Here is a 16,871-nt window from a genome sequence, read left to right on the forward strand (position 1 = left end):
TAAAATGTCTGGAAGACACTGGCATTGAACAAATATGTCAACGTCCTACACTGTACAATTTCCTCCTGATAAAGTGTCAAGGGTATGAATATATATCTGTATCAATTTTACACAAAAATATGTTTCTGATGGTAAATAAAGAAAGTTTCAGTCCGTGAAACTAAGTTCACTTGTATCAAAAGAACGTCGATCTTTGTCTGCAAATCAGCACCGTATCTCTCACCTATTTTATGGTAGCTTATAACAAAGGAACATGATTGGTCTCTATGGCTGTAGTACATTCTAGCAGAGCTTATGAGTGCAATATCTTCATATTGTTTCTGATTTAGATGAGGTAAACCAGACAAAAATGTACTCTCAGACAATTTACACAAAGTAGTTATTCTTTATCTCCAAAATAAGCAAAGGCTCTTTACTATGAATTTTTGTGTTCTTGCTCAAAGATTACTATTTAGTGCAGTTGACTTTGGAGGAGCATTCATATGTAAAATCATGCCAGTTCAAACTGTCAAACAAGATACATATAAACAATGTGGAAAACTTTGAGAAAAACCATTCAAACATTTCAAGAAGACACAAAAATGACAGAGACAAGTTGTTAAAAACTTTTTGTTTCAAGAAATTGATTTATGCCTCAATAACTATTCTCTCAAATACAAAGACATATCCTCAGTTTACTTGAACAAAAGTAGAAGACACCAAACCAAAAGTGGAATGAAGGATTGACATATTCATGAGGACATCTTTTCCTATTTCTGAGAGAAACCTAGTCACACAATTTGCAAATAAACCCCATTTTTGCATGAAACGATCAGGCTGTAAGACTAAAGTAGTTGCATCACTGTATCTAGAGTACTTTTGCTCTCCTTTGGGAGTTACTTACTTACTAAATGTTCACTATTTTTTTCTCTAAATGTATTTTCAACTTCAAATTGTTTACTCTGCCAATTTTTTTCCCCTAGAATTTTGCATTTTGAAAAAAAAAAAAACATTTGACAAGAAGAAGCATGACAAAAATATGAAAAACAAAACAAAAGGAAAAGTGTTTTGCTAGTGCAAGTGTGAAAGTGGCATTAACAACTTACATGGTGATTTTGTAAATAGGTGTCGAGAAAAAATTACCCACATAATGAGCAATTTTGAAACAGTTCATGGGCTTGACTTTCAAAAATGCTGGTGTTGTGATTGTTGTTACAGCAACAGCAATTAGCTTGCAAAACTTTAAAGCATTCAGTCTTACAGATGACCTAAACACTAACTTTAATCACTTTCTCATGGGAGAGAATGCTTTAAAAAATCACATCAACCCTCAATATCTGCTCATTTTGGGTTTTTTGTTGATATCATGCTTGGCTGTGTCTTTGGCACAACATCTCACAGTTCAAACAACAGCTCACAATGCATGCCCACTTGACTGCGTGCAAGTCGGTTTCTTTCAAGTCATTATTTGGGCAACATCAATCACACCACACTTCATTTGTCTGAGGTACAATCATTCAAACATGAACAAACATTGAAAAAACAACACCAACAACAAAAGAAACATGGGCATGTGCTGTGATGTTGATATAACTGGAACATAGCAAGTGTGGAAGCAATATGAGCTTCAAAGAACTGAGTTCATGTATCCAATTTGTATGTTAAAAACGTGTTACGTAAATCATATTGATGACGTGACATGAAATATGATGGTGCTGTCGATTTATGTGAAATCTGAACAGTAGTGTTTTGCTGCGGGGAATAAATAATTCAGAGAAAGTGACAGATGTGGTAAAACTGCAAATAACTGCATAATATCTTACCTGAGCTCAGGGTTTAATGCACATCCCTTCTTTTCCCTAGGGACAGGAATAAGTCGAAGGTGATCACAAAATTGATCCAAATCATTCATGCAATCAGTGTAGCGAGTGATGGGAAGAAAAGCAAATGAAATCACAAAGGACTTGAGGCAAATGAACAAAACTTTTGGAGGGTAAATAATGAGTTGAGGAAGAAAAAAAGTTGTTAATTCTTTCAAAGGGGAAAACATATAATATGAGAAGTTTGTAGGGAAAAAAAAGGAACGCTGACTAGCAAAACACGAAATATTTAATACTGTCCAATGACAGAATCATTTGAAGTTCAATCATCAAATGAAATCACAGTTCCTTAACTTTGTCTCATATCAAAAAATCAAGCTGCATGAAATATATGACATGTGTAGTACACTACCCTCTACTCTCAGAGTATAACATATGTACACATCTTATGAATTCATTCATTACATTGAAGGATACGTTTTACAATGTTTCTATCGACTATTCTCCCTGTCCCACCAAAAAAAAAAAAACCAATCCTAAACTAAAATTACAAAATCAACATTAAAGGACAAGTTCACCTTCATAAACATAAGGATTGAGAAAATGCAACAATATTAGTAGAACACATCAGTGAAAGTTTGAGGAAAATTGGACAATCGATGCAAAAGTTATGAATTTTTTAAATTTTTGTGTTGGAACCGCTGGATGAGGAGACTACTACAGCTTGTGAGTCATATGCGTACAACAGTATAAAGAAAATATAAAAGAAAATTCAACATATTTTCACTTTTTTCGCATAATAAAAGAGCAATTGACTTGCCTCTTTCTAAGGACAGGGGTAATAATATTACCCATAACATGTATCGGTAACGAGTCAGGGGAATGTGTACTTTTTTCAAAAGATGGAATTTTGTGAAATTCTCTTTATATTTTCCCTATATTGTTGTACGCATGTGACATCTAAGTTATTCATACACTGCAGTAGTCTTCTCATCCAGCGGGTACTGCACAAAAACTTCAAAAAATCATAACTTTTGAACGGATTGTCTGATTTTCCTCAAACTTTCAATGATGTGTTCTACTAATATTGCTACATTCTCTCAATCCTTATGTTTATGAAGGTGAACTTGTCCTTTAATTACACAGAATACAAAAAAAACTATGGACAAAAATACTTCATTTTCTGAAATATTTCAGACTTCAACTTTGTCTTTGATGACATCAGTTTAAGAGATAGTGAATGTAGCACGAAGGCAATGAAATTACAAAAACAAATTAATGATATTTGGGCAATATCTGATGAGATTTGATCATTTGAATATGGTTTATAAGCCATCTTATATGATGATTCATTGCTATGATGAAGAAATAGACTTGGTCAAGTGACAGTGATTTTCAGTGAATTAAATTTCATCCACTGTCAAAAGACATAAGATATATGCTCCATATGTATTGTGGATATATTTCACATTTGATGTTCTCCACGACCTGAGAAGTTGATTACTTTATGCAAATTCAAGACAAATTGTGTTTTGGCAATGTTTGACCACAACTACCACAAAAATTCCTGTGGTAAGCAGTCACAATGTTACAACTTTTTTGTACTTGTAATATCCCTCAGACTGAATTAAATTGAATCGAATTGATATTGAAATCATCACTCAAATTTGATCTAACTGAATTGAAAAATATTCTCACTAAACTGGCACTTAGAAATCTTCAATTTTAAAAATTTCAGATATCTATAAACATCTTTTCTCATGTATGATATTCTCCATAAAATGTTGGAACAGTGGAAAAGGAAATACAAAATTGTATTTCCATACAATACACAGTTTTGATACACTAGGTGGCAGATGTCAAGATAATACAATGTAAGCAAGAGGTACATCAGAACTTGCAAAAAAAAGTTCAGTTAGTCACTCAAGGGAAAGGAAATATGGAAAGGAGTGTGTCTCACACCATTGCAATTAGTGATTTATCTTTGGTTCGAGATTTCCTGAGATTAATTGGGGTCAGGAAGAGATGGTATCAACATTTATAATACTTCCAGGAAGGAGAGAGGGGAATCAGTTGTAAAGCTAGCAGTTTGGGGTTAGTTCACATCAAGGGACATTGTTAGTTTGACATGGTACCTTGACATGGTACGCTGAGGTGATACCTTGAGGTTAGCGTGGAGAGAGGGAAGGGGAGGGAGAAGCTTGACATGTGCAGGGATCATCCTTGTGAGAAAAGACGAAATATCTTCTCCATATGATGGAGAGAAAATTGAATATAATCTGATTCTTTCTGGCAGAGCAAACAGCACACCACTGTGAGTGGGCAGTGTGCTAAGTGAGGGAAGTGATTGACTCATACAGGCTGGGCACCCAACAACAGCTTGTGGCTGCCTTGGATAATTACTACAAATCACAGATTCCTCTTGAACAGTAAACTGTGATGTGACCGGATCTTTTATGTAGATATTTATGTATGTGTGTATTGCGTGAAAGTGAAATGGACCTGCTTCATTTCTGCACAGTGTGTATTCTGATACTTTTCCTCTTATGTGCTGAAGCATGCAGAAAGGAAAAGAAAAAAAAAAAAGATAAAATACCATCCCTTCTCCTTTTTTTCCATTAGTCTTGATTCAAGCCTTAATCTCAAGTTTCTACACAGAACCATGTGACTCTGCAGCATAGGTATTTCACATGCGGTTGTGAAACAGGACACAAAGTAGTAGCAGATTGCAGATTGTTTGCAAAGAATGGGTCAATAATGTGATCTGGACAAGGATGACACTTTAAATTAAAGTACAGTGACATCTGACATTTGACAATCACAGATTTGCCTACACTCGAGTAAGCCCATCTACATCTCATGTAGCAATCCTGGGCAAAGTATCATGAAAATCCACCCAAGGTTCTTTTTACATCATATTAATTAGATCTGGGGAGGAATGAACGAACTGATGAACAACCTGAAACATGATTCTTTCAGCCACATCTGGGACAGGGCATGGGAGAAAAAAATGACCAAAAAAGAAGAGCCTTTGTGCTAAACTAAACTAAACAGTCCTGTGCAGAGGATGGGGGTAGTGCCCTGTGCTAGGATACAGCAGGAACCTCAAACCAACATCCTTGCCACCCTGTTGGCACAAGACGCTGGCAGGAGTGCTTGCTAGACAGACTGGGTCATAGACCAGACTAAGGTTGGGTGTGTTCAGGTTAACTAATTGCACCCTTGACCATTGACTGAAGTGCTATGTAATTATATTGACGCCTTACTCTGGTCCGACTTGCTTCCTCTGTCTGCTGAACATGCCCCCATCAACTTGGTCAGCCATTGGGAAGTATTCTGCATCCTTTATAGTGGAAAGGGAGACAGAGAGGGAGAAGAGAAATCATATTTAAGGGCTGTACACTAACCTATTTTTACTATCGGTCCAAACCTTAAATTTACTGGTCCTGGGGTGTTTTTTTTTGTGTGTGGTTTTTTTTTTTTCAACTGGCCCCTACAATGTAATTTCTATTTTACCTGTCATGTCAGACCAGTAAATTTAGCAATCCCTTAAAAGTTGCTGGTCCGACAGTGATTTTTACTTGTCTGGGACCGTCAGACCAGTGCCAGTGTGCAGCATTGCACATTTAATCATCCTGATTTGACTTAAATCTTACAAATATTGAAAGAAGAAAGGAGAAAATACCAATGGAAAAAATAGAATTAACTAAAACCATAGGCAAACACAAATAGAGATCTTAGACCTGTAAAAAAAAAAAGAAAGAATCTCACACTGAAATGAAATACAAATAGGAATAAGATAGACAATGCAAATCTTCCAATGATCATCACACATTTGGAGTCTAAAGTTAATTCACATTCATTTCAGCTTGTACAGCATTTCCCTTAACATACTTGTTGTTGTTTTTTTTCTCTAAGTTGTGGTGAGATGTAGACTCAGGTTAACTATCAAATCCGTACTATTCATGAAAAAAAAAAATATCTGTTAACAAACCTGACAATAGCAAAGAAGGACGTATGATAAAGGAAGACAAGAAGTATATTTCAGTCAATTTCAAATTCCTACAGATAGAGCAATATCTCTGAAATGTAAGTTCCCCACAGTGTAAAGCCCAGGATATAAAAGGTATTATATACCTCATTTCTAGAATCCTCTCATCTGATTGGTTAAAAGGGGAGTCATGAAAATAACTGTGCCCTATTTTTGAGTTACTGTGACCGGGGCCCGGGCACAGTTAGTAAATAGGTTTGGAGACGGTCGCGACCCCATACACATAGATCGCTCATATTTACGCACCAATGATACGACCGCCGCGCATTCAATCAGCATGCTGTAAAAGAGACTAGCGGACTGGTTTGGAGACAGTCGCAACCCCGTTACTTTGTTACGGTAGTACATGTACACTGTACATATAGATGATCACTGTGTACGCACCAATGATACGACCGCCGCACTGTCGATCAGCATTGATTACGAGTGCTGTAAAAGAGACTAGAATCTATATTTTCGGTATCTATATTTCGGAATCTATATTTTCGGTTTATAAAACAAATAATGACTGCTTGATATTATGTAGGCCCTCGGTGATGTGAAAACCATAACCATGCCCTCAGCTTCGTTTCGGGCATAGTTACGGTTTTCACATCACCTTGGGCCCATAATTTTAACTGTGCCCCTCATAGCAGTCATTATTTGTATACTGTAAAGAGGGGGTTAATTGTTAGGCAATCACAACACCACTATGTAGTTTGACACAAATCAGAAACTAGAGAAACCTGAGTAGGCAATCTTTAGACAATCAACAACATACAGTCATTATATCTTTAATCTTTTAAATAAATTTGCACGAGCATATAATCTCTGATTGCGTGTGATGTTGAATAGGAACATGGCATACAGTACATGGAAGATGTAAACAAAACAAACAAAATATGCATACAATTATGTAAAATAATGGCACAAATGCCAATGGAGTTTTTGCTCCTTGCAAGGTAAATGTTAGAGCAAAGCTTGCATACTGATATGTAAAATTACAAGTCTTTCTATTTCACATCCCGGCTGAAGAATGCCCCCCTTCCCCCTGACAAGTCTCCCTGTTCCAATTTACTCACTGTTCCTTCCAGGTCCAGCCCATAACCAAAGAACTTGGTGCAGAAATCCTGCTCAGCGTTGCACATGGGTTGAATCTCATTCAGTAGCTGTGTGAATACCTTGTGGAGGAAAATGATAAACAAGAAGACATACATAATGATTCATTTATTACATGACCAACTCCTCCTTGCTTTTTTCCAAAGCCTGCATACACAATCTAGCTTTATCTTGTCCATTCTATTTATTTGAAAAAAACATCTAATTATGGCGTAACATCAAAATTTTAGAAATTACATAAAGTCTATATAACACCAGGGTAGCCTCTTCAGTGTGACAGAATTGAGCTTAGTGAAGGCCCTGTAGACTATATCAATTTTATCCTGTCATTGCAAGATACCCATTTTTACATCTTGAAAGTGGTTGAGACATTTCTGTCTTTAAATACGGTTGAACTGGATAGGATTTAAATTCAACTTAAAATGAATTAAAGTTTGAAAAGATTGAAAGGAAGCAGTGAGACCATGAAGTTATGTGAACACATGGCCCATAACACTGAACAGAGACCTCAAAATTGCACATCAACTGCATAGCAGTGCGGTTTCGATGATTCTTACGGCACATCCAAAATTGTAACATTCAATTTGCAGTTTTCAATGTTGACCCGCATGCGGAACATCTGAGAGCATTTAAGTGGTTAAATATAATATTACTTACATAAACATACCTCTCAACAATTGTAATGTCTCTTTGAATCTGCAGTTCCAGTGTCTTATCCAACCCATCACAATGCTCCAATTAAAGAAAAGATTAAAAGGGTGTAGTTGGACTGTGACAATGATGGGAACACTTACCATGTCAAATCTTTGTTTGTCGCTGAGATCAGACTCTGTAGCCCGCAGCCCCGCGGAGAATTCCTGCAGGGAGGGGGCGCTCTTGATCCCCTTGGCCCCCATTCTCGGGGGGTCGGGCGTGGCACTCCCCTTGTCCCCCTTGGAGCCAAACTTCTTTGTCTCGGCTGCCTTGGCCTTTGAAAGGATCACATGTCGGGCTCTCTCGTAGAAGTCTTTGAGCTCCCGCTCGTAGACTTTCTTCAAGTTGTCTGTATAGATCTGAAATAATTCATAAGAGACATCAATATCAAAACTCTCACAAACACAATGTATAAGCATGTATATAACTCTAAAGGTATGTTAAAAAATAGCAACCATGAATAAAGTGTAAAATTGGAGGTAAAAAAACTTTGGTTTGAACAAACTTGTTGAAATCAAAGTGACATATCTGAGACTTCTTAGAAAAACTAGACACAGTGTTCAGGAAGGCAAAAGTTAAAGGTGCATAGTCCCGGTAGTGTACAGGCTGCTGTTGATGATACTGCCTATCACCATTAGTATTGATACAAAGATTACCGAAGTTGAGCTGTCATCAAGAGTAAAGTGCGTAGGTGTTGCTAAGTAACATTGTCTTTGTTGTCTTCTCCGCGCATCGCGCAGTCTGTAGTAATGCCAGGGTGCGTGCATATGTGCTTCTTATTATGACATCACAAAAGAAGTTTGCAGAAGCTGTCATCCCCCTCAGCCGAATCATGAGCCAAACTGTGATCGGACCACTGACTACAGTGAATCGGACTTCTTCGGACTTGGGGAAGTGGGCCACAGTGTAAGCGCTAAAGAGGAGTCGATAGCGTAGGTCTCTATAGGAAACTTGCGCCGACTAAAACACTGGGACCATGCACCTTTAAGATAACTCTTCCCGTGACACTATTATTACGATGCAATGGGTGCCCACCCACTGTCAAAAACATTCACAATGATGTTACCACCATATTCGTAACATAACGTGGGGATGTTGCTACAAAAGCCACACTTAAAAATTTTGACAGGTTTCAAGAAATTTCTTGCATTTGAGGTAGCAGTAGATCTTATTGTTTATGTTTTTGTGAAGGTCAAGCTCAGTCCACAGACTTTGACATAGATATGCAGTGTGATGGATCACACTGCAAAATGAGGAATGTTCATGTGCATTTCAATTCTACAAATTTTATGAGAGCCAAGATTCAAAAAAATTAAAACACATACAAAAGTTCTTATCTACACTATATGCATTGAATGCCAGAGACACTTTGCATAAACCCTCCTGCCGCGAAAAAGGCCGTCTGCTCCAATTCGCGAAAATTTCATGCCACAAAAATATCATGTTTTACAGTACCTTTCCCAGCTGGAGGAAGCTGGTTCTGTCAGCCTTCCGTAGCCACTGCATGAGCTCGGCGTAGGGGATTAGGTCTCGGTGGAAGGTGTGGTGCTTCGGCAGGGTGAGACGGGAGCTCAAGGTGTTCATCATCTCGCTCATGTCTGCACCCTAGAGGAAACAACAAAAACAACAACAATGACACGGACACTAATGACGACTGACTGATGCAAAAAGGCATTCATACATTTGCCTTTTTCAACCACTGTGTTTGTGACCTTCTAGCTTGCAACCAATCACCACTTCGGGATCAGATTATGTTCAGTTTAATCTAAGTAGAAGGCTATTCTAGAGAGAATCAGTGATGTCACTGAATATACACTTTCAATTCACACTTTCAAAATACACGTTGTTAAGAACCACATGGTGATATGGTGCTATCTATTAAGGAAACAAATGCTATTTTCATCATTATCATAATTACTATCATCACTAATAATGATTTCATTTCGACCTATACACTATTTGGCTCTACATTTCATGATGCACAGATTACTCTGTCCTTGGTTTCAGTGTATTACAATAATTTTCTGTGGCTATACACTCCTGTAAGAGGTTGACATCGAGTGCCCACCACCCCCAATCCCAACTGATCCTGTTGCCATAGCGATACCTGCTGGATGAAGATGTTGTTGAGGTGGATGGCAAGTCTCTGGGCAAACTTCTCCTGGAGGTTGGTGAGCAGCTCTCTCTGCTCCACCACGGCTCGCATCTTCCCCATGCCTGATGACATGGAGAGGGATACAAAAGATAGACACACGTCTTAAAGGACCGGTCAACCTTCTTTCACATGAAGATTGAGTGAATGAAGCAATATTTGCAGAACACATCAGTGAAAGTTTGGGGAAAGTCGGACAATTCGTTCACAAGTTATGAATTTTTAAAGTTTCTGCGCAGTCACTGCTGGATGCGCAGTCACTGCTGGATGGGAAGCCTACTACAGTGTATGATGTCACATGTGCAGAACAATATAAAGAAAATACGAAGAGAATTCCACAAAATTTCATTCTTTTGAAAAAAAGTGCACATTCCCTCGACTCGCTGCTGATATATGTTAAGGGTAATGTTATTCCCCCCCCCCCCCCCCCCCCCGCCTTCTGAAAGAGGCAAGTCTAGTGCTCTCTTATTGTGCAAGTAAAGTGAAAGCCATGAAACAATCAAACTATAGTAATAAACAATATCTGCAGTTTCCATTGTGGAACCAGACATCAACCACTCAATATCTGAGAGGATTTCAGTAGTTTACTGTGGTGACTTTAACCCGTTGAGGATGGTTTGATTTTGCTGCAACACGCATTTCCCATAGACACCTGCCCGAGTATACTCGGGACTTGTCCTCAACGGGTTAAAAGACCTGGTAGTGTGGAGATTCACGGGTGGTCTGATTCATTTGCTGCCCACCGAGGTGCATCTGAAAACCATGAATAGCACCTGTCAGTGCATTGAAGCATATGATTATCTGTAACAGTGGACTTCAGTCTAGATTCTTCCGCTGTGCGTGCATTTACATAAAGATAAGTATAAAGTTGAACACAACATATTACAGGAATTCTCAAATACATCCGACCTGCGCGAGCATTCTCACTCCATGGTATCACACACTACTGGGTCTTTAATTAGTGTATCCTCTCGACAATTGCAATGTTTTTAACATGATAAATGGTTAGGGGATCCTGGGGTAAATTACCTGGAAGTAGCTCAGCATCCATCTTCTCCTGGAGTGTCTGGGCTGCGGCCGTGCACTCCATGATACCGGCGGGCGAGCCCAGACTCCGGTCCAGGAGGGCCAGCTGCTGCTTGTGGGGCATGTCCAGCTTCCTCATGAGGGTCTCCAGCGCCTCCTGCAGCTGACTGTGGCTGTGACTCTGGATCTGGATCATCGAGTCCTTCTGCTCCATGATCTCCATGTGCACCCGCACTCCCTGGGGGTCAAAGGTCATGAGCAAGAGGAAGATTAGTTTTTACAAAAATATGGGAGAGAAGGATAGGGAGAAACAGGGAGGCAAAGACCTGGGAGGGGGAACAAGATGAAAAAGAGAAGTGGGAGGAGTTGAAGGGAAGGATGAAAAGAAGAAGAGGAGGAGGATGGGGAGGAGGAGGAGGAGGTGGAGGAGGAGAAGGAGGAGGAGGAGGAGGAGGAAGAGGAGGAGGAGGAGGGGATGGGGTGGAGGAGGAGGAGGAGGAGGAAGAGGAGGAGGAGGAAGAGGAGGAGGAGGAGGAGGGGATGGGGAGGAGGAGGAGGTGGAGGAGGAGGAGGGGATGGGGAGGAGGAGGAGGAGGAGGAGGAGGAGGTGGAGGATGGGGAGGAGCCAGGCATGAGTTGAAAAGGAGTAGCAGGGGTGTAAAGGAAAAGGATTACGATAGGAAGAGAAGGAAGATGTGAGATGAATAAGATGGTCATGAAATAGCAGCATTGGGATGAGAAGGGTGTGGATGAGAAAAATGCGGAATAGTTAGAGTAGCATTGTGTACACACACACACAACAGAATCAAAGGGGTAGATCAAAGTGCCACAATGAGGGGACAAGATGTTTCACGAAATTATGAGTAAATGGAAGATGGGAGATTATCAGACAGATTGTGACTGAATAGGAAAGAAATATCAGTTTGTAGGGACTGGATGTCTCTTTAAAGAATATGACTAGCCATAATGTATTCAATCAACATGTTCTGTCTGACGTAACGGTACACCTTTGTCAAATTAACCTTATACAATCACAATGACTCACAAAGTCGATTGGCAAATAAAGTTGTATGGTAGACTGCACATCAGAATGTTGCTACAGTTGGGCAGATACTAATATGCCTTGTAATTAAATCAACTTGTGACTGTTTGCACATAAGAAACTATAAGATGGTCTTACCTCAAGCATCTTGTCATATTCGTCGAGACTGGATTCAACCTTATTGACCTCTCGTAGACTGTCGTCGAGGAGGAACATCAGCCTAGCAACCTCCTGCTGGGACTCGATGATGGAGTGGATGTTGGCCTGGAAGAAGAAATCATCAGTTTGGTACAGATATAATACAGTTCCTTTTAAGTCACATCCATCCATCTTCCTATTTCGGTATCTCCTTCCTGCTGTGGTTTCTAGAGAACACACTTTGCATGGTGGTCAAGGCATAAATATCGAGACAGTTTAGGTAACACAAAGAGGAGAGTCAAATACCTTATTTCTTTAACTCATTAGCAGATTCCAGGCATAGATTTTAGAGGGGTAGGAGGAATACATCAAAAATAAAGTGTAGCAAAACAGCTGAAAACCAAAAAAAAAGTACCTCTAAGAATCATTATCCCAGCAAGAGAAGTACTATCATTAAAGAGAGTGATCATTACTATGGGGGAGTAGTAAACACATCCGATAGTTTCTGTACAATTTTTAGAATTGGTCAAAATATGAATAGCACCCTGTCATTCCACTTTACAAAATGCAGCAAGATTGTGCTATTGATACATTCTGTCACACCATTCATCTCAGAGTACAAAGAGCATTAGACAAGACTACATACCCCATCAAGAACTGACAGATCATTGGCTAGTCGCTCGATGAATGCCTCGGCGTTGCCGATGGCAAACTCGCACTCGTCCATCATGCGCTCCAAGTCCGCTTCCTCCCTGGTCGAGAGAGCTTGGTAGTCATCGCTGGCGAGATCGTCCTCGGACTGGGCCACCCTGGCTAGGTCGACAGATACATATTCTGGAGACAGAGAGACCATTAAACAGATTGTTTCATTTCCTTAGTAAGTATTGACTACCTGTCACTCACTAATCACTATAACTCATGACACTGACAAGATTGAAACACCTCCTTCAAACACAAATTTTTAGCATAAATCCCTGATATTCATGCTCCATACCTTTCTCTTCTTTTCTCTCTCAATACATGCAAGCATTTCAAGTGCAAAGTGACTGTTCTAAAGCAACATGGAACACATGAGAATAAGGTCAAAGTAGACACAGATTATTTCCACAGGCAATTACAGTAGAAGAGATAAAAGAAATCATCAATAGACTGTTTATCATACACATTCATCTCACATCTGTTAAGTCTGCACCTTGACTGTTACAGAGGGCCTCAAATATAAGGGACACATAAAGGGTTGACTGGATTTCGACAGTAAAATGGAAAGATGACACCAACTAGCCACACAAACTACTGATCAATGTCCATCTATTTGGTGATTCAGGAGAGCATGGCTACAGTCTATTCATGTCTATCAACATTTTATTAATGTTGAAGACTAGTCCGAAGTATTCTCAGGCTGGGGCAATTGGGAAATGTGTGTTACGAAACACTCAGTCCGTCTTCGATGGGTCGAGACACATTGACAAGCTTGAAAATTGACTATTGGATATTACAAAATCTATACAGATATATTTGTGGATATTTTGTAATGTGTCTCACATGCAGTAAAATGATACCTCCAATTGATAACATTTAGGAACACAAAGCTTACCCTCGAGTAGAGCTGACTTTACGTTGTTGAAATCTGGTTTCTTGAGTTGTTTCAGGTAGCGCTGGCTAAGCTGTAAGAGAAAACAGCATGTGATTACATGCAGGTCCTCCTAATCACAGATTTCATCCTTACATACAAGCCATTGTAGTGGGACTTGGAAAGAAAAAATTTATGTGTATCTTCACCTGGAAATCTGCCTCATAAACACACACATTACAACACTTAATTGGCACTAAACAAACTAATTCAACAGTCAGTAGAATGTGGTGATGTATCTAGGATATGCAAAATTTTCAGACATGTTTTATTGCAAGCCTCATGCTCTCTCTATAAATGTCATAATGACACTATTGTCAAAACATCTTAGATGCAATCATATGCTTGATAAATACATGTATGCTTTGCTCCAGGTAAATAAGGAGATACACATATGTTCTACAAAACTGTTCTTCTGTTATATGGCCCTATACATTGCAAAAAGGAAAAGAAGATGAACTTTACCTTCCATAGTGATGATATAAATGCATTTTTCTCGGCAACATTGCTTGCAATCCACTTGTAGACTTTCTCGAAGTGGAGATCAAATTCTGGAACATCCTGCAACGCCATAAGAAAACAGGGTTTCGAACTTTGACGAAGTGCTGTGTCCCAATGGTACACTAAATATACTCTTTTGGGTCACATGTCATTCCTATTCACAATATGTGCACGTACATCAAAGATTTTATAACCCTTTGTCAAATTTAAATTTCTATGAAGAACAGATTTATGCTGATTTTAAAAAGTATTAGAACATAATGTCCTTGACATATTTTGATAAGTAACAAAGATGTTTGCTTGTTTTTATGTGTGTTTTTTTAACAGAAAATGTGAGATGCCTAGAAAAAAAAAAAGATTTTCACTGATATATTTTAGATACACACTTTTGTCACCCCAGTGATATGTATTACCAGCACTTAATTATTTGTGAGGTTTGCTGAAGGCTTCATTGAATAACTGCTTGCATTAAGCAGGTTTCCTGTGAAGAACCTCCATTGATCATGTAGCTTCCCTTCTAAAAATCTGTCTTGGAAACTGCCAAAATGACGCGAGTTGACACTATGGCACAGTTTCCCTCTTGTTAAGTAAAACATTTAGGTCAAAACATGTGATAGCAGCTGTATGAAAATCAAAACATCTCGTGCCTTTTGGTCAAAAGCTAGGTACAAAATTGTGTATGAAACACTGCTGGGATTTTATTCTTGACAAAATCCATGAAACCACTCTTGACATGTCAACATAAGAAAGATGAAAACACAAAGATTTCACTCACAATAACTGGATCTTTCCCATCACATATTTTCAGCTCTGCCAGGGGCCATGACTGCCTCTTCTTGAACGCATCTTTGTCTGTCTTCTTTACCTTGTGAAGGAACACCTGGGCGGGCTGATCGGTTGTTACTGAAAGGGAAAAATGATAGTTGGAAATTAGTAAAGATTACATCCTAACAGAATGACCTGGGCCTCATTTTATGAAAGATGTTGGGGTGGCAACTCCTGCTGAAATGGCAACTTCCCATCGCAACAGCCAATCAGGAAGCAAGATTCTTGTTGTTACCGTGACAACTGCCAGTCCAACAAGAGTTGCTATCATATCAACTTTTCATGAAATGGGACTCTGGTTCACAAACATGACCTTAAACTGTCTACAAAAATAATGACCTCACCACAGCACTGGTTCTTATAGACATTTGCTTTGTTAAAAAGAAAGTAATGAGATGTCATCCACATGAACCTTGAGAAAAGACTACAAGAACTATCACAGGTATGACTTCTCACTCAGAAACACACTACATGCCAATAGAATATCTACAATCAAATCTACTCTGTAAATTCACTCGGTACTTGCAATAAAATTTACTCACTGATTCACGTATGCTTCTGGCTTAAATCAGTGGAGAACTTCAGTATCAATCATGGTTTCCTACCTCTCTCCATTCTACTGCTACATTTGACATTAACTCAGCATATGTGATAAATTGAACCCCTGAAGCACCACAAGTTTCTTACCTGTAGCACACAGGAAGCTGACTTTCTTTTTCTTCCCAGCCTTAGAGACGTGGACAACCCCAATTAACCGCTCATCATTGGGCAGGAAGACATCTCTTTGCAGTGTGTGCCGAATGGCAGTCATCTTGATTTCACTTTATGTGATTTTTCTTCAAAGGGATGACTGTCCAGACCTTTAATGCTTCAATCAAAACACAATAAGGAATAATATGCAGGAAGCTGTGATCATGGCCAACAATTCTGATGCAAAGTGGTTTGCTCCAATAACACATGCTTCACATCACATCAATTTTTGGTAGAAAGCAAAACATTCGGTAGATGGATGGGAACTGTGGGGATACTACTAGCATTAGAAAAGTGTTATTTGTGCAAATTAAGGGACAGTTTATCATAAAGAAAGGTTACGGAAATGCAGGACACAACAAATCACTTGACATTTGTTCCTTTCATTTTGCACATAGACTATTTGGCTATTTTACCTGGGCCTGGCTAAGTATTAATTAGGATATATCACTCTTAGTGACCATGCCCCATCATACCTAATGATACTGATCACTACTTTCACGTTTACTGTAGCTGTATGAAGACCACATGCTGTTCCTACACATTATCTTCAAACTTTAATCTAAAAAAAAACAACAATATTACAACACAATGCAGTTTAGTAATAGATTGATCTTTGAGTGTCTAGAATCAGACCACAGACTAACCCTGGGGTGCTCCTTGTACACAGTTATACTGTGGGAGCGCCCTGAGTGAACAGAACGCTATCTCAGTACGATGAAAGACAAACACAAATTTTCGCCCCTCTTTAAGTTACGTATTTCACCAGCAAAGGCCTACTTTTATACTATACATACGTTTCCTATCTAATTCTTACCTGCCGTTTACTTGCTAATTTACAGACTGATCCCATGGTCTTGAAAAAAACGTTTTTCTACGAGTCCATCTCCATTCTCCCCATTCCTCCCTTCATTTTTTTAAACAACCTTTGCAAGGCACATTGCGCATTGGCGATATGAATATGCATGAAAGGCGCAACGTTTTTCGCCTTTGGACAAGGCCCTTTCACTCTAACGCTGTCGCGCGCAGCTGGGATTGTGAAAAGGCTACATTGCACTCTGGTTAGCATATGCGCACAGGTTTCAAATCCGTCGAACAGAGCAGTTGTCATTCTCACAGATTCCTCCTGACTGGATCATTTAAAGTCATCGATTTTGACAGAAAGG

At 39.2% G+C, this 16,871-nt stretch overlaps 1 protein-coding gene across 1 annotated transcript in view; it reads right to left on the reverse strand.

Annotated features, from left to right (window-relative positions):
• The window catches only part of LOC139721604 (exocyst complex component 1-like), a 30,420-nt gene extending 14,556 nt beyond the window's left edge, over positions 1 to 15,864 (reverse strand). The window contains exons 1-13 of the mRNA XM_071632936.1: positions 15,643 to 15,864; positions 14,906 to 15,033; positions 14,095 to 14,190; positions 13,594 to 13,663; positions 12,646 to 12,833; positions 12,000 to 12,125; positions 10,823 to 11,057; positions 9,749 to 9,858; positions 9,097 to 9,246; positions 7,743 to 8,000; positions 6,912 to 7,010; positions 5,066 to 5,142; positions 1,803 to 1,838 (exon numbers count right to left, since the gene is read on the reverse strand). Of these exons, the coding sequence (XP_071489037.1) occupies positions 1,803 to 1,838; positions 5,066 to 5,142; positions 6,912 to 7,010; positions 7,743 to 8,000; positions 9,097 to 9,246; positions 9,749 to 9,858; positions 10,823 to 11,057; positions 12,000 to 12,125; positions 12,646 to 12,833; positions 13,594 to 13,663; positions 14,095 to 14,190; positions 14,906 to 15,033; positions 15,643 to 15,766 (1,697 nt within the window). The 5' untranslated portion in view covers positions 15,767 to 15,864. The remainder of the gene's footprint in view (positions 1 to 1,802; positions 1,839 to 5,065; positions 5,143 to 6,911; positions 7,011 to 7,742; positions 8,001 to 9,096; positions 9,247 to 9,748; positions 9,859 to 10,822; positions 11,058 to 11,999; positions 12,126 to 12,645; positions 12,834 to 13,593; positions 13,664 to 14,094; positions 14,191 to 14,905; positions 15,034 to 15,642) is intronic.
• Between the last annotated feature and the right edge of the window lie 1,007 nt (positions 15,865 to 16,871).

This window comes from Diadema antillarum, unplaced genomic scaffold, assembly GCF_040938485.1.
Source record: "Diadema antillarum isolate AM-2024a unplaced genomic scaffold, OU_Dant_1.0 scf00000146, whole genome shotgun sequence".
Classification (NCBI taxonomy): domain Eukaryota; kingdom Metazoa; phylum Echinodermata; class Echinoidea; order Diadematoida; family Diadematidae; genus Diadema; species Diadema antillarum.